General features: G+C 37.3%; 1 protein-coding gene across 1 annotated transcript in view; it reads right to left on the bottom strand.

Annotated features, from left to right (window-relative positions):
* Positions 1–690: 690 nt before the first annotated feature.
* The window catches only part of LOC132488554 (ankyrin repeat domain-containing protein 26-like), a 116,331-nt gene continuing 90,975 nt past the window's right edge, over positions 691–26,046 (bottom strand). Inside the window, 9 exon segments of the mRNA XM_060096864.1 lie at positions 691–1,615; positions 1,618–1,626; positions 2,809–2,844; positions 8,113–8,122; positions 9,482–9,710; positions 11,107–11,324; positions 11,913–12,203; positions 18,151–18,280; positions 19,856–19,962. Of these exon segments, the coding sequence (XP_059952847.1) occupies positions 1,491–1,615; positions 1,618–1,626; positions 2,809–2,844; positions 8,113–8,122; positions 9,482–9,710; positions 11,107–11,324; positions 11,913–12,203; positions 18,151–18,280; positions 19,856–19,962 (1,155 nt within the window). The 3' untranslated portion in view covers positions 691–1,490.

Below are 26,046 nucleotides of genomic sequence, written 5' to 3'. Positions count from 1 at the left end.
TGGTACACATGAGAGGGAAAAAACAGGGTGAAAAGTTTACAGAGAGAGGAGATTTGAAATCGACATTGTGAAGAAAGAAGATGCAAATTAGCTAAAAGTAGTAGAATAACTTTCTTCAGCAGCACGTAGATGCCTGGGTGAAGGTAAGGGGGGAGAATGATAAGCAATCTCTTATGAAGTTCTGCCAACTAAATACACTGAAAGGAGAGGAGAAAAGGGAATAAAGGATGTAAGTAAGAGTCGCTAACATTTTAGCTCTTGGAATTGTTGGGAAGGAAAACACTTCCTCTACCCTCTTACGTTCATTAATTGGGAATCTGCAAATTAAATTGACAAAAGCAGATTACCATGAGAAAAAAACATTTAACTGTGGATGACTACATGCAGGGGTTCACAAAGAAACGTGATTTGAAGGGCTGGCTACAACTGGGGGCTTATATACTACTTAAGTGACAGGGAGTAGGAGAAAGGCATCTTCTGAAAAACATGACTTCTTGGTGGGGGGAGGGAAGGGCACTTATGGGAGAACAAATGACATTTAGGAAAGATAAATGTTACATTAGGAGAATATACGGGAGATATGGTAGTTTTAGGAAAATGTCTGTTTGAGTCTGGTGCTTGGAACTCTTCTCTAAGACTGTTTCCAAAAAGTAAGTAAGTAAATAAATAGAAAAGGTGAAAAGTCTTAGGCAAATTTTATTTCTCCATGAGGAAAGATCTATGAATCAGTGTTTAAAGTTATATATACGAAGTTTTATGGCACTAGAACAATTGTAATACATCCAAACATTGACAATAAGGACTTCCCTGGTGGCACAGTGGTTAAGAATCCTCCTGCCAATGCAGGGAACACAGGTTCACCCTGGTCCGGGAAGATCCCACATGCCATGGAGCAACTAAGCCTGTGCGCCACGACTACTGAGCCTGTGCTCTAGAGCCCGCATGCCACAACTACTGAAGCCCGCGCGCCTAGAGCCCAGGCTCCGCAACAAGAGAAGCCACCACGATGAGAAGCCTGTAGCCCCCGCTCGCCGCAACTAGAGAAAGTCCGCATGCAGCAACGAAGACCCAACACACTCAAAAATAAATAATATTTAAAAAAACCCCAAAACATTGACAATAGCCATAGCAGCAGTATATCCAAATGATGTCTGTCTAAATCTTTAGGTCTATATATAGTGATAAAATTGGAAATAGAAAAAAGCTATCAATCAACACCACTATATATCAATGACAAGTTTGGTTGTCTGGGTGCTGGTATCAGGGCTCAGTTTGAGTATGTAAAACTCAACAGTGTTTTGATTCACAAAATCTTATTAAAAGTAAGTTAGATGCAGAGAAACATGGTTTAAAATAGTATATACATTTTCACCATACACATATAATACAAGAATATTTTCCTTTAATCCAGATTTTCACGTCATGTTTAATGGGAAACAACTAAAATGTTATGCAAACAACCCAGGAGGGAAATTTTTACTATTTATCTTTTAGATCATATAATCTTTCTTCAAAATCTGTACATATTCTCGTGATGTTTTCAAAACTAGATCTTGATTTAGATTTGACTCATCAGTAGCTCCTAGATGAGAAGCTCTATAGCATGCTGATTCAATTCAGCAGCAGCTGAAAAGAAAAAGAAAGGATTACATTCTTTACCTAAAATACTTGAGTTAACTAAATATAAGTTAGTAAAAAAAAAAACCTGAGACCTTTCTAAGCGTTCAGAAGAATGAAAAGTATCTATACATGACATAACACAAAATACAAGATTACTAGTATATAATTTGCCTGTGGTTGCACGATGAATTAATTGCTCTTGTGGCTGAGTATCAGAGCTTCTGGCTTTCTCATTCGTCATTCATTTACTCAACAACCATCTGCTAAGGTGCTGTGACAAGCACTGAAATTACAAGATGAAGGTGACACAGTCCACCCTGAAAAATCATACTATAAACTGGAAAAACAGACAAACAGGCAATTTCCATACAGAGTCATAAATACTATGACAGGTATAAAAGAGGGTACAAGGAACACTCAGAAGTGACACCCAGCTTTGTGTCAATACTGTCAGCTTTTTGGTGGAGGTGGTATGTAAGTGGATACCTGAAGGACAAGGGAAAAGTACGGGAGATGGAGGGAAGAGGCAAATACAAAGACTAAAGGTGAGGAAGAGCACCTGTGGGATCGCAAGCAGTCTATTTGACTAGATGTAGAGCAAAGGGGCAGAGGAAGGTAGTAAAGAGATAAGGCTGAATACTATGGCAGGACCCAAACTGATTTGGGTGTTTTTATTCCATGATAAGGAATTTGGAATTTTTCCTGAGAGTGAAAGATAAACCAATGACAAAGTCAATGACAGGAAATTTTAATGTCAGCCACTAAGTGACAGCTACACGAACGTGACTGCTTGAGTCTGGGTTTTTTGGCCTTAATCACTGCCAGAAACTTGAGAAGTTGATAAACCCCATGTTTTCTAATAGTGTCAGTGTGCAGGTTGACAGTTCCACAGGGATGGCAGAAGTAGAGAGGAAGGATATAGCCAGAAATAAAAAGAAATACATAGACTTTTTGAGATTTTTTTTAAAGCTGTGGAACATGATGAATAAATGAGGAATCAGGATATTTTTCATTATGAATGTTCATTCTTTCACATTTTTTCATTAGATATGTATAAGAAAAGATATTTAACCTATCAATAGTATCTGTCATCCAAACAATGGAAAGAGATGCCATTTACTACTGAATATTTACAGTTTATTTCAGAAATCAATGTCTAAATTTAATTCATAAATTTCAGCAACATACCTTTTTCTAGTACTCTAGTTATATTTTTTCCATCTCCTGCCACATCTGAAATAAGTCAAATATTATTTAAGTTAGACAAGAGACATTTTTGTAGGAATGATGTATAGCTTATGAAATGTGGCCTTTAAATAATACTTCTAGAGACTAGACCTAATTTGAGGATTGCTTAAATAGAAAAATAATCACATCAATAAAATAAAATAAATTCCTACTTATTTTGATTTTAGATAATAAGGAACATATATATGTAATGTTATTTAGATTAATTGGATAAAAAGTACAATAAATATCAGTCTACTGAATATACATAATTTCAGAGGGTGATATTTGATCTTATTGGTACAAACAAGTTTAAACGATTAAAGTCATATATATATTACAATGAATGCATTACTTTGCAATTCTTAGAAAAATTGCTCTTTCTAAAAGTTTAAGTCAGTTTTTTACTCTAATGGATCTTTCCTTAAAATGAGTTTTCCTTTCTTACACTTCTATATAACTAAAATTTTAAGGTATGTTCTATGGTAATAATTTTTCAACATAGGATCTTAAATACATAAAATGGAGAAAATGGTTCCGTTGTAATGTCATGTCAAAATTCTACTGGCAAAAAAATAAGTAAAGGTATTTTGCTGTCTATATTAGGACTGAAACATTTATTTCAGAAAATCTGCTTGAAGAAAGGAAAAGTAGAGGCTAGAGCCAGTTTTCAAACTCAGTTTCTGATTCATGACTTTCTAGAATTAGAAACAAGGAAAACAATACATAATTCTTTAACTGTGACTTTGTTTCCATTTTAGAAATTAGGGCCAACTTTTTGAAACATTTGACTAATTATAGTTATCTACTTAATTATGAAATGTGTGGGAACATTTCAAACTGTATTACAAGTGTCTCCACCTAGAGTGTTCTTTTAAAAATCTTTCTTATAAAAGGCACCCTCTCACTAAACAGGGTCTCAAATAGTATACTGAACATGACAAACACTGTGATGATAATGATATCATGATAGCCAACGCCTTTGTAAATTTTAGGTGCGAAGACAAATTTTTTGGCTAGCAGGCTTCCCAATATTTTCAGAGACTGTTTTCCATAACACTTTTCTGACAACAGCACTGTAGAGAGGCCCTATGAAATGAATAATGTGACAACATTACTAGACAGGTTTTGTGAAATTAATAACTCATAACAGATGAAGGAAGAAGCCTTTACTGAAATAATTTTGTATTACCATTAATAAACACTGCAAAATGTAGGTCACGTTTTTACATGCGTTGAATTAGGGAATGACCCGTGTAAGATTACTCTCTTTTCCCCCAAAAGCTCTTTTCCTCAATATGTACTTCCAAGACGCTTATGTTGATTTGTAGGTGAAGATCATGTTCACCTGGAGGAAGTAGTTGGAAGTCGAACATTAATAAGGAGAACAGGGCTTCCCTGTTGGCACAGTGGTTGAGAGTCTGCCTGCCGATGCAGGGGACACGGGTTCTTGCCCCGGTCCGGGAAGACCCCACATGCTGCGGAGCGGCTGGGCCCGTGAGCCATGGCCGCTGAGCCTGCGCGTCCGGAGCCTGTGCTCCACAACGGGAGAGGCCGCAACAGTGAGAGGCCCACGTACCGCAAAAAATAAATAAATAATAAGGAGAACACACCTGCATTTTTCTTTAAACTGTTCCATTTAACAAAAACACAGAAAGGTGAGAAAATTATACACAGGAAAACAATATATCAGCAAGTTTTAATTTTAAAGATTTTTAGTTAGAAGGATTCTCTCACAACTGGTAGTTTCCAAACTATGTCCCATAGTAATGGAAGGTCCCCCACTGAGGACACTGCAGGACTGAAGGAAAAAGAAGTCACAGCTTCAGGGTCTCCACCACTCCTTTAGCTAAACAGCTCTATATTTGTCTCTGTTTTATATAATACAGTTTCATGCAAAAATTTTTTTTTAAAAAAGAAAGCTTCTTTTCCTTGAAAGAAAATTTTTTAAGGTATGAGAGTCATTGATTTAGTCAAAGTCCCTAATTTTACAAAAGAGGTAACAAAGGGTCAGAGAGACTTTGTCACAAAGCCAACGTGTCACAAAGCCAACGGCCTTCTCACTGAGTCTAGAGAGAGTTCTACGCCAGCTACTTCCTCAGATTAAGAAAAAAAAACACATAGATTTTTAACTATAACTCAGAGAAAATGAATATGTAAAACTTTGTCATGTAGCTTAATAACGTTTGATGCATGAGACATGAAATAGTAGCTTTCTAACTAAATTATATGTTTCAAAGGCATGAACAAGAATAAATTATCATAACTGCTATTAGTAGCAGTCAATATATTTAATTTATAAAGCACAGATTTTTTTTTTTAACCACAGGACAGGGAACTTGAAGGAGAAAATCTTTAGTTGAATCACACAGGCCAAAATTTAGGAGATTCTTCTTCTTTTTTAAATTATTATTTATTTATTTATTTTTGCGGTACGCGGGCCTCTCACTCTTGTGGCCTCTCTCGTTGCGGAGCACAGGCTCCGGACGCGCAGGCTCAGTGGCCATGGCTCATGGACCCAGCCGCTCCGCGGAATGTGGGATCTTCCCGGACCGGGGCACGAACCCGTGTCCCCTGCATCGGCACGCAGACTCTCAATCACAGCGCCACCAGGGAAGCCTGAGGAGAATTTTCTTTAAAAGGATATTCGTTTCCTCCAAATAAAACTTGGTTTACCGAAATGAGTCAACAAATGAATTATCCACGTTGTGGGTTATTTATGGCAAAATTTAAAACACAACACACATTTCTCTTTACCATCTAGCATACTTCAATCTCTCATCATTAGTTTGTATGTACAAAAAACATGAGTGTAATCTCAATTAGAATTTAAATCCAGTCAGAAATTACAGGCTAATTCCTTGGCCTAAAGTTTCAACGTGAAGACTTACACTCCTACCCTCCTCATGAGAGGAGGGGAGATTTACCCAATGCGTGAATTTGGGAGAAGGAACTAAGAAGTGCTGGCTTGCTTCCAAATCTCTTCTTTGAGAAGGTGTGTGTGCCCTCAGCACCGGAACTGGGGTCTGCTCTCATGCCCACAGTAAGCAGCCTGCCCTGGGGCGGGGGTCAAGCATTTGCTTCCTCCCCTTAGGCCTAATTTGGGATGAAGTATTCTGAGGCCCACTGTGACTGCACACCTAAAGCACGTCCTCCAATTCGTTAGTTATGTGTCAGTAACAAAGCTCCTTAGTTGATCTCCAGCTGCTGACTCCCGCGTGCTGAACTCAGAAGGGGAAGAGAAGTGTCATCTGCCACCTACCCACCACAGCTCCAACAAGGCAGAGGACCACACGACACTGAGGGAACGTTTTCTTCTTCTTCCCTGACTTTATAATTAATGTACATTGTTCAAGACAACCCCCACTATAAAGTAGGGGAAAGGTGAAAGGAACATTTTAGAAAGAAACGTAGTGAAGCCAGTAACAATATGAAGCACAACAAGTATGTGCTCGTTCACCCAACCGTAATATATTACTGTTAAATTATATCTGAGACTGCAGGCTGGAAAATAATGTTGCACTCTCTTTTTAAGACCAATTTGATAAATATATACACACCACACACATACACATGCACACTCATTTCCAAAGTTAATTTATTTTCAGTAATTATTGATACTTTTAAAATTTGATATCACTCATTTTAAATGTCACGAAAATGTAATAAAATCAAGTCATTTAAACCACTTCAATTCATTATCCAATTGTAAACAGGCTAAGGTATGAAGGAAATTACACTTGGCAGTCTGTAGATATTAAGTACATATATTTTGCTGCAGAGAGAAGAACTGAGGAAGAATTTGTAGATCAAAGAGCTGAAAAACTAAGTACAGGAAAAAAAATGAATGAAAGAAAAAGAACTGTTAAGAAGTTGAACTATTACCTCTATCTGTCAAAAGATAAAATGCCTACTCATTTGTCCATGTGGACAAAATGAAGTGGGAACAAGAAGGATTATACTGATATAATAAACTGAGACAATAAACAAGTTTATTGAACTCTGCCTGTGCCTTATGAGAAACTAGCTCAACTACTGTGGTAAGTTGATTAGAGTTAAAACTCAAGAGTGGATAGGCACTGCCTTGGTGATGTAAACACGAGGCCTAATTTTTTAAAAAGAAATGTGACTCAATATTCTGGTGAGACACAAAATGTTGTGTCATATAAAAAGTCAAAGTCTTAGGAATATTAATTGTTTTAGCTTCAGTGCATTTGTATGACCACATTTAGAAAGAGAGTTGCTAAACTGAATGGACATTTGAGCAATTTTTTAAATTACTTAAATAAATCATTAGAAAAATTTTCAAAGTGTCAGTAATGCACCAAAAGTCCAAAATCAGTCAATGTAAAATGTAATCCTCCTACTTAAGACAGATTTAAAGGGCATTTATTAACTACTGTGGCCATGCATCGTGTTCGGCACACAAATACCTAAAAACTCTTGAACATAAAAAAATCTTTAAACCAGTGAGATTGTGTCTGTTATAAAGTTGTCTGGAATAGATTTTTAAGTTTTCAGTTCTTGAAAAAATTCTATGTGCAAGAAAATCTAACAGTGATGTAGCTATTTTGGCTAATGTTAACTTTTTGTATTTTATAATAATATAATTAAAAACACAATTGAAAAAAACTGTAAAATTACTTCTGATATATAGGACCAAACATCCCAGAATTAACTAGAATGTGAAAACTGAGGGTAAAATTAGCAAGACAGATACGTAGTAATCTCCTACCCCCACAATGGTATCAACTGCTAAGACTGAACTTCATGTACTGGTGAGGGAGGTAATAAATCTGTGTTAGGTACATGGAGAAAGCTTGCTGCTACAACCAGCACAACTGAAACCACACACCTAGAGCAGTACTTTGCTATAATTATTTTCCTTAAAGTTAGGGGAAAATGCTGAGTAAGATAAAACTTCACAGTAGGAATAGTCCAAAATGTTAAAACATTGCAAATAAAGGAGAATGATAAACAAATGCAATCTTAATGCCATTTTTAACATCTTACTTTGTAGAATCATAGCTAAAACCTTTAGAAGGCTATTGTTTTATCATGTCCCATCCAAAAACCCACCTCTTTCTATCATTTTAGACAGTACGTTAACACCTCTCATAGTATTATTTTATGTTTTCCTAGTAGAAATAATTATATTCCTAGCAATTCCAGAAGGCACCTTCTTTCTGTAAGTCTTACTAAGAATTAGGTGAACAACAACTGTATAATAACTCTTCCGTGGCATTCTGTAGTGATTATGGAGACGTCTTTGCATCTTGATAGAGTTAAGTAGTGCTCTTCAATCTCTCTTATTAAAACCAGCACGATTTGGCAAAGACCCCACAAGGGAACTATGTATACCTAGTAACTACAACATTGAGTTTAAAATAAACTATTTTCCGATTTATCTAGAATTACTAAAAAAATAAACGCCTCTTTCCTCCAAAAAAATTAAAGGAAAAAATTCCCGCAGAAATTTTCTCTCACATTGTTTTTGCATTCACACACTCTTTCATCTTCATCTTGTAAAATGATACATTGTTTGATTTTTTGGGTGACAACCCATGAGAACATTCTAAGTTTACATCATGCTTAGCAACTGACAGAGGGCTTGACATGCATTTTCTTTTCGACCCTGGAGTCCAGTTTCATGGCTCTGAAGCACTTAGACCCAATTTAGCCACAGCACTGTCTAAGAAACGTTAGCTTTGCTCTTCTATGATTTCTTACGACGTGAAGCCAAATGAGAAAACAGGTTGAGACTTCATTTAACAAGGCCTACTTTCCTCTGCATCAAGAACGTCATGAAAACACCATCAAAACCATAACCCCGTGTGCACTGAGTGAGATGCATATTTTAATAACAATGATACACAATGAAAACCAGTTGCAATTTAAAGACTCCCCATCATAGTCATCATTCATCCTGGTGATGGCAAGATAGAGACATAAGTGGACTTCATTTTAAAAGTTTAAATATTTGCTTTATTTACGTATTTAGAAATGTTCTACAATTGCTCAGCAAGACATTTTATAAAAATTCAATAAAAATGCTCTAAGTAAAATAGCAATGAAGGATGCACTCTCATGTACGAATATGACAAAAAATTTTAACTTAAAAACAGAAATTAACCTATTTAGTGCTACAAGTCTATTTAATTCACAAAAAGGATTTATCTAGGATTCCTTTAAATTAAAAAAATCCATATATGGTTAAGTGTTTGGATGCCAATCATTCACTTATGCTTAGGGGTAGAAAAACTAGGGTGCAGCAAAACTTGAAAATGATTATGAACCATTGCCAAACTGAAATCAATTAGAAGGTATATCTTTGGTTATTAGGCAATAATATTTAATTTCTAAAATAGGATTTAACTGCAGTTTTTCAAGAAATTTAAATTTTGTCAGTTTAATTACATTTACTGAATAAAGTTAATGATAAATCTCTCTTGAAAATGAGAAATCCAGGGACTTTAAAAAATCATAAAATTTCTGTCTCTTTATTAGCACAATTAATTATGGCTTTTACTTCGTGTGTGTAAGTCAAATAAACAATTCAGAATTTCACCAAATTAAAAACAAGAATTATTATCAGAAATCTGAAACCCAAGGAAAAAAGGATAGTATAACTAACCTTGGTCAAGTACATCTCCATGCTCTCATGTGAAGGGCGTGAACTTGAGGTAGAAATCTCTAAGTTTTCTCCTGGAGTAAGATATCTATTGAGCACTAAACGATTATTAATATTTCCTACACAAGGTGGCTTCAGGACTGGCCTCGTAGTAAGAGTGCTGAGTAAAGATCTGTTCTGCTGTTTCTCCACCAGCAGTTTGGTACTGACCTCTTCCAGCCTCTCATTAGTCCTGGGAAGATGGCAAAACACCAATTTCATTAATTGCATTTTCCCTAAAAGATTCGTAAATGATTTGCATTTTTTAAATTGCCACAATAGTAAATGGAATGTCCCATTAAACCACGTTTTAACACTGAAAATGGGTCAGAGCAGACCTATTATAAACAATTCTAGGTGTAAAATTGTTCTAAAGAAGTATATATGTGTCTGGGGGATCCTTAACTAACAAGTAAGTCAGAGTCGGGAGAGGAGAGAAATGGCGCCAGCGATGGAGACGGCTTAACAGGTGACGCTTGCTGCCTTCTGCGATGGCTGCACTTAGACACCCACCTTTAGTAAACCAGTTCACGGATGAAAAAACAAACCATCTCTCAAGGACATTTTCAAGCATTTGCTTTCACCACCCCTGTATACACATTTCACTCATTACCTCAGAGGAATTAAGCATTCGGCACTGAGGAATAATCTAGAGCAGCGGTCCCCAACCTTTCTGGCACCAGGGGCCAGTTTCGTGGAAGACAACTTTTCCATGGATGGGGATGTATGGGGGTTGTCAGGATGGTTCAGGCGGTAATGCGAGCGACGGGGTGCGATGGGGGCGCGGCAGGTGAAGCTTTGCTGGCTCGTCCACCGCTCACCTCCTGCTGTGCGGCCCGGTTCCTAACAGGCTGCGGACAGGTACCGGTAACACTGTTACTGAGGCACTGGGGGTGGGATCTGCCCTTGCGGTCTTCCACGCACACACTCACGCAGGCCACCGTGGTAATTTTAGACACTTTGTGAATTATACGGCCCTTCGCCCCTCTGTTACTTTCCCCTTATTTCACAAGCATGCCTTTATGTAGAGTAGAAAAACTTCAAATACAGTAGTTTGTCTCAGGGCGCCCTCTAGCGATGATACCAAAGATCATAATCAAGAAAGTAAATTTACCAAATGCTAAAATGTGACGCTTTGCGTTTAAGCGGTAATCTTCCCCAAAATAATTAAACTCGTTAATATTTCTATTTACGGGAATTCCAACAAGAAATTTTATCTAAATTACAAAGTTTCAAAAACACTTAGCTTAAAGACTAAATCAGGTTAACTATTGGGTTGGCCAAAAAGTTCGTTTGGGTTTTTCCAGTAACATCTTACGGGAAGACACATAGAACTTTTTGGCCAACCCAATATATGAAAATATAAAAAATAAAGTTATGTAAAACCAACAAAAAGGTGGGGAGATGCAAACTGGACTCACATTTTAAAGGTGACTTCACCTACTAACATCATTTTCCAAAGTTATACTATCTAGTTAGCTTTCACTTCCTACTAATCTCATGAACCTGGCTCAATAAAAATTATGCTTTAGAGGCAAATTAATGAGCTAAATTATATTTATTTTCTATGATTCTACGTTTTGACTTACTTGTTTCGTTTATTTGCCAATGACTTTCTAACTTTTAGTTCTTCGAGGTAGAGTTGCTTATATTTTTCCAACTCTGCTTTAGTAGAATCTTCTTGAAAAGTTTTCATTTTGGAGAGTTCAGATTCCAGATCTTTAATTCTCAGTTCCATTGGACTTCTTATTGAAGCATTATGATTCTCTCTTAACTGCTCTAAGTTTTCTTGAGATGCTGCTTGTGTCTAAAGTCAAATAAAAACATACATGTTTAAAATAATTATAACCTGAATAATTATAGTATATTTGTTCCCTTCAGTTTTGTGTCAATGATTCAGAGAGCAATTTTAAATGTGAAAAAAAAGCTGAACTTTAAAAATATTTATCATCAATGTAAACTGAGTTAAATCTTAATTATAAAATTAAAGTTGGATCATTCTTATATTCGTACTCATGTAATCTGATAATTCAAAGAATAATAGGATCAATTTTAAAATTTTTAAATTGAACAATACAGCTAAGAATAATCCAAGAGTATAGTACAATTTCTAAATCATAATATTTTCTTTTCATCCTAATAGTTTTGTTTTATACCAGGTGGTCTTAAAAATAAAATGATTCCCTAGTGAGAATCGTTCTGAAAGATCAATTTAGTGAGAATAATGATGGAAACTGAAATATTTAAAGGGAGAAACAAATGCCACCTTCCTTCCAGAAACTTAGAAAACAAACTGCTATAAGGGAAGTAGAAGAAACATATAAAATGTATACATCCGAAATGTAATTTATAAATGTGAAGTGAATTAAAGCACATTACAGATCAAAAAATTAACCTGTAAAAATAGGTTGACTTCTTTTAATTTTTCTATTATATCCTGTCTTGCTCTTTCTTCAACCTCCCGTTTATACTGCTCTACTTGACTGTGTTCTATCATATTCATTTCTATATGACTTCTGAGGTTCACTGCTTCTTGTTCCAACGTCTTTTTATTCTTCTCTAGTTTTTCACATTTCTTTTGCATTACTTTTATAGATAATAACGCCCGTTGAAGAACTTGATTTTTTGCACCCAGATGTAGACATTTTGAAGATTCAGTTTCCAGTTCTGCTGTAAGGTCATCAATCTGCATGAATAAAATAAAATCGCTTGGTAATTAGGGACGTAGACTGAAAATAGCATAACTCGAAACCAGTATTAACTTTTAAAATAAATTCAGTTACAATAAAATGGTGTCTATATTGTAGTGTGTAGGACCTTGAATTACTAAGAAAATGAAGAAAAAAGTTCAAACCACCAAGAGCCACAAATATATATCCTTCACTGTCATCATTGTTACACAAAATTTGCATTTGATTTTATACTTTTATTCTTCTATTGTTTCATGCCTTTCCTCCATAAAATGACTATAAGTCACCTCTTAGTAGAAAGCCTCTTACTCCTTCCCCACTCCCATCTTAACCCTCCATGATTTTTAAAGTTTTAGGGATATCATATTGAGTTATTTAGGGCTGAATTAATAAATGCCTCCCAAAATAAGACTCGGAAAGTCAGACTCTAATGAGTCTTGTAAATATGGCTTCTAATGCCATAAGCCTTTTTTCTGAACTACAAATATTTTATGCTAATTTGAATTACATTCCAAGGAGAAGTGCTTCACAGGGTTAAGGAGAAATCACATCTCCCAGTGTAATAGTTTAGCGAGATGATCCATACATTTTTGTGAACAAAAAAATGCCATTAATTCTTGCAATGCTTTGTTACTTTCCACAGAATAAGAGAACATACCAAACAAAACAAACAAAAAAACTTGCTGGAATTTCAAGGACACTGAGTTGGTAAGAACTACTTCCCTTTAGACAGAATGATTATTTGGTAAGACAAGGCAAGTGGATGTGGTAGTTTAAAAACATGTCTACATGTTTTTAAACTGGTGGCGCAGTGGTTGAGAGTCCGCCTGCCGATGCAGGGGACACGGGCTTGTGCCCCGGTCCGGGAAGATCCCACATGCCGCCGCGGAGCGGCTGGGCCCGTGAGCCATGGCCGCTGAGCCTGCGCGTCCAGAGCCTGTGTTACACAACGGGAGAGGCCACAACAGTGAGAGGCCCGCGTACCGCAAAACAAAAGAAAAAAACAAAAACATGTCTACAAATTCTTTGACACTTATCTCACGAAATTCTCAGGGCTTCGCAAGACTGTTAATGGAAGCCTGACAGCCCTTGAAGAGGCTGAAGGTGACAGCTTCTAGGCAAGGGAAGAAAATGACACTGCAACCTGGAGGGAGGGGGACTCTAGCTACAAAGCAGCTGAAAGTAAAACTGATGAGAGGGATAAGCTAAAAAAAAGACTATTAAATATAAAGGATCCAGGACTCATTGGGTTCAAATATCTGTATCCCATTTACAGTATCTCCACATGCCCAAATAATGTTAAAACAGAGAAATAGCTTCTGGACTAAGATCAGATTTAGGGTGCTGCCAGGAAAACATGGTCTAAAGATGAAGCCAAGACTGTAGAACCCTTTATTAACACCCTGGAAAGACTTAAGTTGGTGCCTCAAATTCCTTTAAGGATCTTAAAAAAGCATAAGAATTTTAAAGGCATCATCCTACAAAGTTTCGCGTCCTACCATCCTACAACAGCTTCACAAGAAGCCCAAGGGGAAGAGCTTATCTCAAAAAGATTTGGGAGGGTAGCTTTTCCAATGTCATGAACCCCAATAAAATTCACAGGACATTCAAAGCTTTAAAGAGAACTGTGGTAGCAAAAACACTGCTTGCTAGCTTGCATTAACAGAGACCAAGACAGTACAAAATGAGAAGAGGCCTCTGGGATTTTCTTAGAAGTTCTGTAAGTCCCCCTTCCTCCAGGTTTCAGTGTCATTTTCTTCCCTTGCTGGCTTGAGAAACACTACTCAGCTGCAAACACAGGTCATTTCTTATGAAAAGGACAGAACAAAGAGCTCAGAGGGTACAGAAAAGGAGAATCACTTCCATGGTCGGGACTAAGTCCTAATCACAGAGCTGGCAGCAGGTATCAGGCTGTATTGCAGAACTGCTATGGACCAGCATGTCTTCCATTTTCCATTTCTGAATGGGGGAGTCTTTAGCAGTTTAACAGAATGTTGGTTATGTGGGTGGCAGAAAATTTGTCCCTTTAGTTCTCAAGTCTTCGTACTGAGAGGATTGGTACTCAAGGGGCTATACTCTAGAAACCACACCTAGGAGCCTCATCCCCATCCATACCTGGTGAAAGATGGTAAGATCCTGGAATCAAGCCTGAGCCTGACACCATAACAATTGAGACTTGTGGGGGAACTGAGTAGGGATAAGTGTATTCTTCATGTGGAAGGAATATAAAAATTGTGGCCAGTGGGTAGTTTATGCTGGTTTTTAAATGTATCCATAAGTTTTTGAAAAAAATTATCCCATAAAAAAAGGTAGACTATGGGCCAAGCATAAGTGACTTATTCCTAATGAACAGAATATGGTGAAAGAGATGCTGTGTGAATTGCAAGGCGAGGTTAGACAAGGCAACACAGCTTCTTCCTGGCTCTTAACCTTGGAACCCAGCCCCATGTTGTGAGGAAGCTCAGGCCACAAAGAGAGCCTAGGTGTTCAGGGTAGGTGTTCCAACTGAGGGGAAGAGAGGCCAGCTGTCCTGGTTATGCTTTTCCTAAGTATAGATTGTGAACAAAATAAATGTTGCTTATTTCAGCTACTAAACTTTGAGGAGATTTTTAGGAAAAAACAGATAGAAAAGTGGATGAAAAAAAGAGATAATAAGAAACATAACTTAGACACAGTAGAAATTGGTTTCCTATAAACTGGAATCTAATAAATGTTGAGATTAATTTAAAATGACAAACAATGCTGATGAGAAGAAGCAGATAACTAGAAGAAAGACCTAAGAACTATTCAGGAGGAAGTTTTGGGCAGGTTCCCTTCACTTACAATTTCTTACAAATAGGCAGGTATGCCTCTTCAGAATTTCCCCTCAAGTTTGGAGATAAGGAAGATTGGTAAGCAAGGAGACATATGAAGTGTAATAGTTGAAAAACAACTAGAAATCGTCAGTTTAATTACCAAAATCAGACTTTTTTACCTCATCTCAATTAACTGAAATTCTAAGGGATAGGCAACTTTGAATATTTATTAATCTAGGACTCAATCTTCATTGTCCTTTCCTCAGAGAGGAAATAAAACATCATGGAAGCATTTTTAATCTTCTCAGTAGTAAAACAAATGGAATGTCCTTTGGCAGTATATAATTAAATATAATTTTTCCTTTACCTTACTTAAAGCTTGTTTGTAAGGGAAGGTAGGATATCTCATTTTTACATTGTACCACAGTGCTTCTCTATATCATACAAACTGGCTTTGAAACTTTGAAATTCAAATTACTAATCTATTATTTGTCCCAGATAAATTATTACCTTTTTTAAAAAAAATTATTTTATTTATTTTATTTATTTTTGGCTGTGTTGGGTCTTTGTTGCTGTGCACAGGCTTTCTCTAGTTGCGGCGAGCAGGGGCTACTCTTTGTGGAGGTGCACAGGCTTCTCATTACGGTGGCTTCTCTTGTTGTGGAACACGGGTTCTAGGTGCATGGGCTTCAGTAGTTGTGGCACACAGGTTCCACAGCTGTGGCTTGCGGGCCCTAGAGTGCAGGCTCAGTAGTTGTGGCGCATGGGCTTAGTTGCTCCATGGCATGTGGGATCTTCCCGGACCTGGGCTTGAACCATTGTCCCCTGCATTGGCAGGCAGATTCTTAACAACTGCACCACCAGGGAAGCCCTACCTGGTTTTTAACAGCTATACTCTTAAAAAATTTTCTTTGGATGGGATGAAATAGTTATTCTATTCATTATGTGTTAAGCTATAAAGTACAGCTATGCATCTCTTTCTTTTTCAATCAAAGAAGGTAGATACAGGGAACTGTGGTTTCTGAGAATGCAGGATCTATGTCAAGAACAAGGTCAGCATGAGTGTTATACACAAGAACCACATCAAAAGATGATTTAATTGTGAATTGCAACATGATGGCTTAGAGAGACTTCCAATGAGGAAAGCTGACAGCCCAGACTTAATCTTCTCCTAGATGGTGAAACCTATGGATGAGTCTATGAATTATAATGAGCTAAACATAATGAAGCAGATAGCAGACGAAGTCAGCGGATCTCGTGACCAAGATTTGATGGAAACTGGAGTGAAGTGGGAGGCACTGGGTGAGAGACTAAAGGTCTGAATGGAGGGAGAAAAAAAGGAGTGGACTTTACCTTTGTAAACATACTTCCCATTGTGTCATGGGGTCAGTGAGGCATAAGCTGGACACAGGCTCCTTCAAGAGGCAAAAAACCTCCACGGAAGTAGAGTTAAAGACATTCCACTACACTGACTTTTTATTATTACATAAAACAACTGGTAAGATGCAAGATGACGAAGAAAGAATTCTCATAAAATCTGACTTGATACTGGCATAGGACAGACATATAGATCAATGCGTTACCATTGAGGATGTAAAAGGAAAGCCCCACATTTACGGCCAACTGATCGTAAGAGTGCCAAATAATTGAATGAGACAATAGTTTTCTTAACAAATGGTACTGGGACAACAGAATATCCACATACAAAAGAATAAAATTAGACCTCTACCTCATACCATATGTAGAAATTAAGTCAATATGCAAGAGCTAAAACTACAAAATTCTTAGAAGAAAACACAGGTGTTTATCTTCATGACTGGATTTGGCAATTCTTAGATATGACACCAAAAGACAAAAATCGACTAACTGAACTTCATCAATATTAAAGACTTCCGTGTTTTTTAAGGACACCATGAAGAAGGGGAAAGGGCAAACTCCTGAGTGAGAGAAAATACTTGAAAATCCTATATCCGATCGAAGATTTGTATCTAGGATACAAAAAGAACTCTTACAATTCAATAATAAAAAGACAATCCAACTTAAAAATGGGCAAAAAGTTGAATAGACAGTTCTTCAAAGATGATACACAGATAGACAATAAGCACATGAAAAATGCCTCAACGTTATTAGTCAACAGCAAAACGCAAATCAAAACCACAATGAGATGCCACTTCACACCTACTAGGATGGTTATAATCAGAAAGACAGGTAATGACAAGTGTTGGCGGGCATGTAGAGAAATTGGAATGCTTACACACTTTGGATAAAAATGTAAAATGGTGCAGCCACTCTGGAAAACAGTACGGCAGTTCCTCAAAAGTTTAAACAGAGTTACCATATGATACAGCAATTCCATTCATAAGTATATTCCAAAAAGAAATGAAAAAAATATGTTCACACCAGAACTTGGACATGAACGTTCATAGCAGCATTATTAACAATAGCCAAAAAAGTGGAAACAACCCAAAGGTCCATCAACTGATGAATGGATAAATAAATGTGGTATGTCCATACAAATGAGTATTATTCAGCAATAAAAAGAAAGTATTGATCCACGCTACAAAACAGATGTACCTTAAAAATATTATGCTGAATGAAAGAAGGCAGTCACAAAGGACCCCATATTCTGTGATTCCACTGACATGAAATATCCAAAATAGGCAAATCTATAGAAACAGGGAGTACAGTCGTGGTACTAGGGCTGGGAATAGGAGGAAGGGAAAACTGGCACAGGGTGATGGCTAAAAAGTATAGGGTTTCTTTTTAGGGTGATGAAAATGGTCTAAAATTGATTGTGGTGATAACTGTATAACTCTTTGAATATACTAAAAGTCACTGAATTGTACAGTTTAAATGAGTGAACTGCATGGTATGTTCATTATATTTCAATAAAGCTGTCACCAAAAAATAATGGATGCTTTGGGGTAATGGTGTGCTGCTCAGCTTCAGATCCCTAGCCATGGTTCAAGACACAGTCAACAGTGTGCCCTTTTTATGGAAAAAATATATAGGAAAAAGCTGTCTTTTTTACTGGTATCAAGTCTAAAAAATTAAGAGACAAATCTATGTTTCACTGCTCAAAGCATGGAGTGATTTATATTTCCCCCAATTAAGTGACTTTTGGGTCCCAAAACTGATTAAAAATTACCTTATGTTTTAGCATATTAATCTGAATATCCATTTCACTTTGACTGGTTTTTAAATCTCCATGGAAACTAAGCTCTCCATTTTCATATTCATTTAACTTCCTTCTTGCCATTTTTAAGAGTTTCTTAAGTCTGTAGAAATGCATAGAATGAATAAGTCAAGTTCTTTAAGAGTAGATAATTAATAACTATTTAAACAGATATATGTTCTATCATATAAAATAAACTCTATAAATTATAATCCTTTCTCATCTGTTCTAATCTAATATGGTTTGAAAGCATAATAACTAAATTATAATCTTAGGTAAATAATATGAAGAAAAATTTTATGACACATGCTAAGTAAAGAGTTAATATAGTATGTGTATACATATATTATACGGTTCTTATAAGGAAGCTGTTATTAGTATCCATTTTTAGTATGTTAATATGAAATACTAACTTATTATTAAATACTAGTTATAAACCAGACATCAGTATCCAAGCTGAAGAAGAAGAGCATATCATATATGAATGATTTGAAAAGACACAAAAAGACATTTTGGTACCTACTGACCACAGCCTCTACAAGAAGCAAAGAAATAACACACACAAAAAATCGACACTCACTGAAAATAGAAAAAGAAACAAGAAAGAAAAATCTTTGGAGTCTGAGCTGATGGAGAAGAAAACCAGGCTGAGCTTCATAAAAAAGGAAATCAGCAGAGAGAGAATGTGTACCAGTCTCTTCAAGCTGTTTTAAGAGATCTAGAAATCTTGCCCAGCACAATGTTAACAAAATGCCAAGCAATGTAGAGAAAATTAAATGAGAGAAAAATACTTATGAGAATCAGGGAAGAACCATAAGTACAATACCAAAATCCACAGATGCTCAAGTCCTCCTAAGCACATACTCCTGTATACTTTAAATCATCTCTAGATCACTTATAATACCTAATACAATAAATAGTTATAAATACAATGTAAATAAATTCTATGGAAATAGTTGCCACCCGAGGCCAATCCAAGTTTTGCTTTTGGGAACTCTCTGGAATTTTTTCCCCCTGAATACCTTCAATCTGAGGTTGGTTGAATCTGCGGATGCTGAGGGCTAACTGTGCTCAGCAAATAACCAGAAAGGAAGCCATGTGGAGGCATCACAGACATTGGGAAACACTCTTATTATTATTTTTTTTAATCTGAGTGGTCAAAACATGATCATTAAATTTATTATTCTTTAAGTCATACATATGTTTTTGTATGTATATTTTAGAACTAAACTTTTAGAGCAGAAAGAAAACATAAGCAAAATCAAGATAGTTTTTGTTGTTGTTAAACAGTGACACAAATAGGTTTCTAGATATTAAAATACTTGAATGCTGAAGGGGAAGAACACAACTAAAAGAAGGCAGGATTACCCAAAAAGAGCAAAGATATCTTGCAGACATAAAAATTCAAGGTAGATGATGAAGAGCAGAGTGACATTACTATATGCAAGGCACACTATTGTTATTGTTTTAGAAATCATTAAAGAGGAACTGTAGTACTGGGGCACTCAAAACAGTTTCAGATTGTGCTGTGAGTTTCTAAAGTAAACTTTTAAATAGGATGGATGATTTAAGTATGAATATACACATATAAAATGAATTTGTATCTAAGGTTTTAATAAAACAAAATTATAGTTAAATCAATTAATTGTTGAAATTATCAGAAATATTAAAATCTTACCCAGTAAACTCTTTTTCTAATTCACTATTTTTCTTCATTTCTGGATCCAAACTATATTCCAGAGACTGTTTTAACTCAATATATTTCTTTAATTGCTCCTTTTCATCCTCAAAAAAAATTTTTTTTAATTAGTTTTTAAAACCTAGAGACTTACTCTTCTTTCATAAAAATATTACTTCTCATGAGTTCATGAGTAATATACGTTTACAGTGAAACAAGTTTATAAACCTGATGCCAATAAGGACAGATTTCAAAAATAATGACTTTTCTTGAAACAGCTTATATTGATTTTTCATTTTCATCATTTTTCTAGAATTTAAATTGCCAAAATTTATTTGTTAAAAACAGACGTTTTGGGACTTCCCTGGTGGCATGGTGGATAAGACTCCGTGCTCCCAATGCAGGGGGCCTGGGTTCAATCCTTAGTCAGAGAACTAGATACCACATGCAGGCCGCAACTAAGAGGTTGCATGCCACAACTAAGGAGCACACCTGCTGCAACTGGGGAGCCCGCCTGCTGCAACCAAGACTTGGAGCAAACAAATAATAATAATAATAATAATATATAAATAAGTAAATAAATAACCCAGAGGTTTTTACACGTTAGTGAAAGTTTTTTAAGGAGTGGTTATATTTACGTTTTAGTTTCTAAAGATGCCCTAGAAACATTTTCATCAGTGGTTTAAGATATTCCAGGTCTTGTTAAATCACATCTTATTCATATAATCTTTGAAAAATTCCAACACAAGATAAAGCCTTTCATTCTCTGTAAGCATTCTTCCATAGGTTTCAATTTCTCCATTTCTATTAACAATTCTTCTCTTTAAGTAAAGTTTAAGTCTTCTATACACTAAATAAAAATGTAACTTCGGGCTTCTCTGGTGGCGCAGTGGTTGAGGGTCCACTTGCTGATGCAAGGGACACGGGTTCGTGCCCCGGTCTGGGAAGATTCCACATGCCTTGGAATGGCTGGGCCCGTGAGCCATGGCCGCTGAGCCTGCGCGACTGGAGCCTGTGCTCTGCAGCGGGAGAGGCCGCAACAGTGAGAGGCCCGCGTACCGCAAAAAAAAAAAAAAAAAAAGTAACTTCTTCTTGATTCTTGTAGCTTTTTCTCTCATCCTTTTTCTCCCTCACCCCCGCTACTAGACTCTTACATTGTTTTTTAAATTAATTAATTAATTTTATTTATTTATTTTTGGCTGTGTTGGGTCTTTGTTGCTGCGTGCGGGCTTTCTCTACTTGTGGTGAGCAGGGGCTACTCTTCGTTGTGGTGCATGGGCTTCTCATTGCAGTGACTTCTCTTGTTGCAGAGCATGAGCTCTAGGCACATGGGCTCAGTAGTTGTGGCTTGCGGGCTCTAGAGAGCAGGCTCAGTACTTGTGGTCACAATCTTAGTTGCTCGGCAGCATGTGGGATATTCCCGGACCAAGGCTCGAACCTGCATTGGCAGGTGGATTCTTAACAACTGCACTACTAGGGAAGCCCTGGACTCTTACATTCTTTTTTTTTATTATTATTATCAAAAAGTTTATTTCTTCTTTTTTAAAATTTTTTAAATTTTTTTTTTGCTTTATAACAAATTTAATCAGTTATACATATACATATGTTTCCATATCCCCTCCATTTTGCGTCTCCCTCCCACCTTCCCTATCCCACCCCTCCAGGCGGTCACAAAGCACCGAGCTGATCTCCCTGTGCTATGCGGCTGCTTCCCGCTAGCTATCTACCTTACGTTTGGTAGTGTATATATGTCCATGCTGCTCTTTCACTTTGTCACAGCTTACCCTTCCCCCTCCCCATATCCTCAAGTCCATTCTCTAGTAGGTCTGTGTCTTTATTCCTGTCTTACCCCTAGGTTCTTCATGACATTTTTTTTCTTAAATTCCATATATATGTGTCAGCATACAGTATTTGTCTTTCTCTTTCTGACTTACTTCACTCTGTATGACAGGCTCTAGGTCCATCCACCTCATTACAAATAGCTCAATTTCGTTTCTTTTTATGGCTGAGTAATATTCCATTGTATATATGTGCCACATCTTCTTTACCCATTCATCCGATGATGGACACTTAGGTTGTTTCCATCTCCGGGCTATTGTAAATAGGGCTGCTATGAACATTTTGGTACATGTCTCTTTTTGAATTATGGTTTTCTCAGGGTATATGCCTAGTAGTGGGATTGCTGGGTCATATGGTAGCTCTATTTGTAGTTTTTTAAGGAACCTCCATACCGTTCTACATAGTGGCTGTACCAATTCACATTCCCACCAGCAGTGCAAGAGTGTTCCCTTTTTTCCACACCCTTTCCAGCATTTATTGTTTCTAGATTTTTTGATGATGGCCATTCTGACTGGTGTGAGGTGATATCTCATTGTAGTTTTGATTTGCATTTCTCTAATGAGTAAAGATGTTGAGCATCCTTTCATGTGTTTGTTGGCAGTCTGTATATCTTCTGTGGAGAAATGTCTATTCAGGTCTTCTGCCCATTTTTGGATTGGGTTGTTTGTTTTTTTGTTATTGAGCTGCATGAGCTGTTTATAAATTTTGGAGATTAATCCTTTGTGAGTTGCTTCATTTTCAAATATTTTCTCCCATTCTGAGGGTTGTCTTTTCGTCTTGTTTATGGTTTCCTTTGCTGTGCAAAAGCTTTTAAGTTTCTTTAGGTCCCATTTGTTTATTTTTGTCTTTATTTCCATTTCTCTAGGAGGTGGGTCAAAAAGGATCTTGCTGTGATTTATGTCATAGAGTGTTCTGCCTATGTTTTCCTCTAAGAGTTTGATAGTGTCTGGCCTTACATTTAGGTCTTTAATCCATTTTGAGCTTATTTTTGTGTATGGTGTTAGGGAGTGATCTAATCTCATACTTTTACATGTCCCTGTCCAGTTTTCCCAGCACCACTTATTGAAGAGACTGTCCTTTCTCCACTGTACATTCCTGCCGCCTTTATCAAAGATAAGGTGACCATATGTCCGTGGGTTTATCTCTGGACTTTCTATCCTGTTCCATTGATCTATCTTTCTGTTTTTGTGCCAGTACCATACTGTCTTGATTACTGTAGCTTTGTAGTATAGTCTGAAGTCAGGGAGCCTGATTCCTCCAGCTCCATTTTTCGTTCTCAAGATTGCTTTGGCTATTCGGGGCCTTTTGTGTTTCCATACAAATTGTGAAATTTTTTGTTCTAGTTCTGTGAAAAATGCCAGTGGTAGTTTGATAGGGATTGCATTGAATCTGTAGATTGCTTTGGGTAGTAGAGTCATTTTCACAATGTTGATTCTTCCAATCCAAGAACATGGTACATCTCTCCATCTATTTGTATCATCTTTAATTTCTTTCATCAGTGTCTTATAAATTTCTCCATAGAGGTCTTTTGTCTCCTTAGGTAGGTTTATTCCTAGATATTTTATTCTTTTTGTTGCAGTGGTAAATGGGAGTGTTTCCTTGATTCCACTTTCAGATTTTTCATCATTAGTATATAGGAATGCCAGAGATTTCTGTGCATTAATTTTGTATCCTGCAACTTTACCAAATTCATTGATTAGCTCTAGTAGTTTTCTGGTAGCATCTTTAGGATTCTCTAAGTATAGTATCATGTCATCTGCAAACAGTGACAGCTTTACTTCTTCTTTTCCCATTTGGATTCCTTTTATTTCCTTTTCTTCTCTGATTGCTGTGGCTAAAACTTCCAAAACTATGTTGAATAAGAGTGGTGAGAGTGGGCAACCTTGTCTTGTTCCTGATCTTAGTGGAAATGGTTTCAGTTTTTCACCCTTGAGGACGATGCTGGCTGTGGGTTTGTCATATATGGCCTTTATTATGTTGAGGAAATTTCCCTCTATGCCTACTTTCTGCAGGGTTTTTATCATCAATGGGTGTTGAATTCTGTCGAAAGCTTTCTCTGCATCTATTGAGATTATCATATGGTTTTTCTCCTTCAATTTGTTAATATGGTGTATCACGTTGATTGATTTGTGTATATTGAAGAATCCTTGCATTCCTGGAATAAACCCCACTTGATCATCGTGTATGATCCTTTGAATGTGCTGTTGGATTCTGTTTGCTAGTATTTTGTTGAGGATTTTTGCATCTATGCTCATCAGAGATATTGGCCTGTAGTTTTCTTTCTTTGTGACATCCTTGTCTGGTTTTGGTATCAAGATGATGGTGGCATCGTAGAATGAGTTTGGGAGTGTTCCTCCCTCTGCTATATTTTGGAAGAGTTTGAGAAGGATAGGTGTTAGCTCTTCTCTAAATGCTTGATAGAATTCGCCTGTGAAGCCATCTGGTCCTGGGCTTTTGTGACTCTTACATTCTTTTTTTTTTTTTTTTTTTTTTTTTTGCGGTACACGCTCTTCTCACTGTGTGGCCTCTCCCGTTGTGGAGCACAGGCTCCGCACACGCAGGCTCAGCGGCCATGGCTCACGGGCCCAGCCGCTCCGTGGCATGTGGGATCCTCCCGGACCGGGGCACGAACCCGCGTCCCCTGCATCGGCAGGCAGACTCTCAACCACTGCGCCACCAGGGAAGCCCAAACTCTTACATTCTTTAACGCATGGTCTCATCCATAATTCATCTTTCATCACTTATTCTCTTCTTTTACACTAAATTGACTTTCAATCTTGTAACTCCACTAAAAGTTTTGAGGGTCATCAAGAACCGTTTCTTCTTCAGTCCTTACCCTGCTTCACTTCTCAGCAGCAACCGCGAACATGACCACACTCTGCCTCTGCTCCTCTGAGCCCACCTCAGTCTGAATGACAGTAACCCTTGATGTTCAGTCCTTGACCCTTTCTAATCCTCTTTCTAAATTCTCTCAGGGCTCCTTACATCTCAAGGCTTCGTACCAGATTCCCTAACCTGCCTTTCCAGCCTTGACCCCTTTGCTGAGATCACCTGTACTTTTCTCTCCCCCTTCTTGCTCCTCATAGACAACATCCTCAGCCACACTCATGAGCCATTACTCAGTGTGGATTATCCTTGTACAGAGCTATTCTTGGACACTTTACGTTTATCCTTATTGGTGTTACTTTGAGTGTAGTGTTATTTTCTAATCTTGGGGGGCACCCTCACCCTTAGGATGTTGACCAGCATACTTTGTCTTTATTTTCTTTTACAATGCGAAAGCTTTTCACAAGGATCAGATTATCAATTATTTGTCCTTGTTTTCTCCTTTTTTTTTTTTTTTTGGCTGCATTGGATCTGCGTTGCTGCATGTGGGCTTTTACTAGTTGAGGTGAGTGGGGGCTTCTCTTCACTGTGGTGCGTGGGCTTGTCACTGCAGTGGCTTCTCTTGTTGCAGAGCACAGGCTCTAGGAACGTGGGCAGCAGTAGTTGCAGCACATGGGCTCAGTAGTTGTGGCTTGCAGGCTCTAGAGTGCAGGCTCAGTAGTTGTGGTGCACGGGCTTAGTGGCTCCCCGGCATGTGGGATCTTCCCGGACCAGGGATCAAACCCATGTCCAATGCACTGGCAGGCGGATTCCTAACCACTGCACCAGGGAAGTCCCTGCCCTTGTTTTCTTTTGAATAATTTCCTATTCCATAGAGACCTGACCTTATGGAAGTCTTCTGACACTTCTTTCAGGTGAATACTCAACTATATTGTTTGGAGTCTTGAGTCAGCTAGAGCTCTCTCTTCTTCCCAGCCCAGATTCTTCATCTCAACACTGTGCTGACCATATATCTTAACTCAGGTTGGCTCTGGCCTGGGGATTCCTGAGATGAGAACTTTAGGAGAAGCCAGGGCTACTGACTGAGTTGGTGAAAAGCTCTCTCATTAAATTTTTGATTTGTGTAGACCTTAAAGTGGCCAATAATTCTATGTCATAATCCTAACTCATTTCTATAGGAATCTACAGAAAATCCCTCATTATTTTTTTTAATACGCTTACTCAGTGTGGGGTATCCTTACAAAATTTTCAATTTCTGATACCCGAATAGATGTGTTTGACAATGTAAGGGGACATCTGGCACTCTCATTCACATGAGACTCCTTTTGTCAACATATTGTATTGTCACTTGTATGAAAAGTATGCTAATACAATGTGACTAATGCATATCAAGTCTAGAAAAAATAATTTTCAATGTTTCTTTGAACACAAGAAGGGCCAGTCAATAGAATGTTCTAGTTCCCCTGACAGGTATATCTGTATAATGACACTGCATGAATCTAACTATTGTGATGGAAAGAAACGAG

The sequence above is a fragment of the Mesoplodon densirostris genome, chromosome 4 (assembly GCF_025265405.1).
Source record: "Mesoplodon densirostris isolate mMesDen1 chromosome 4, mMesDen1 primary haplotype, whole genome shotgun sequence".
NCBI classification, from domain to species: Eukaryota; Metazoa; Chordata; class Mammalia; order Artiodactyla; family Ziphiidae; genus Mesoplodon; species Mesoplodon densirostris.
This window is presented reverse-complemented; position numbering and strand designations above follow the sequence as displayed.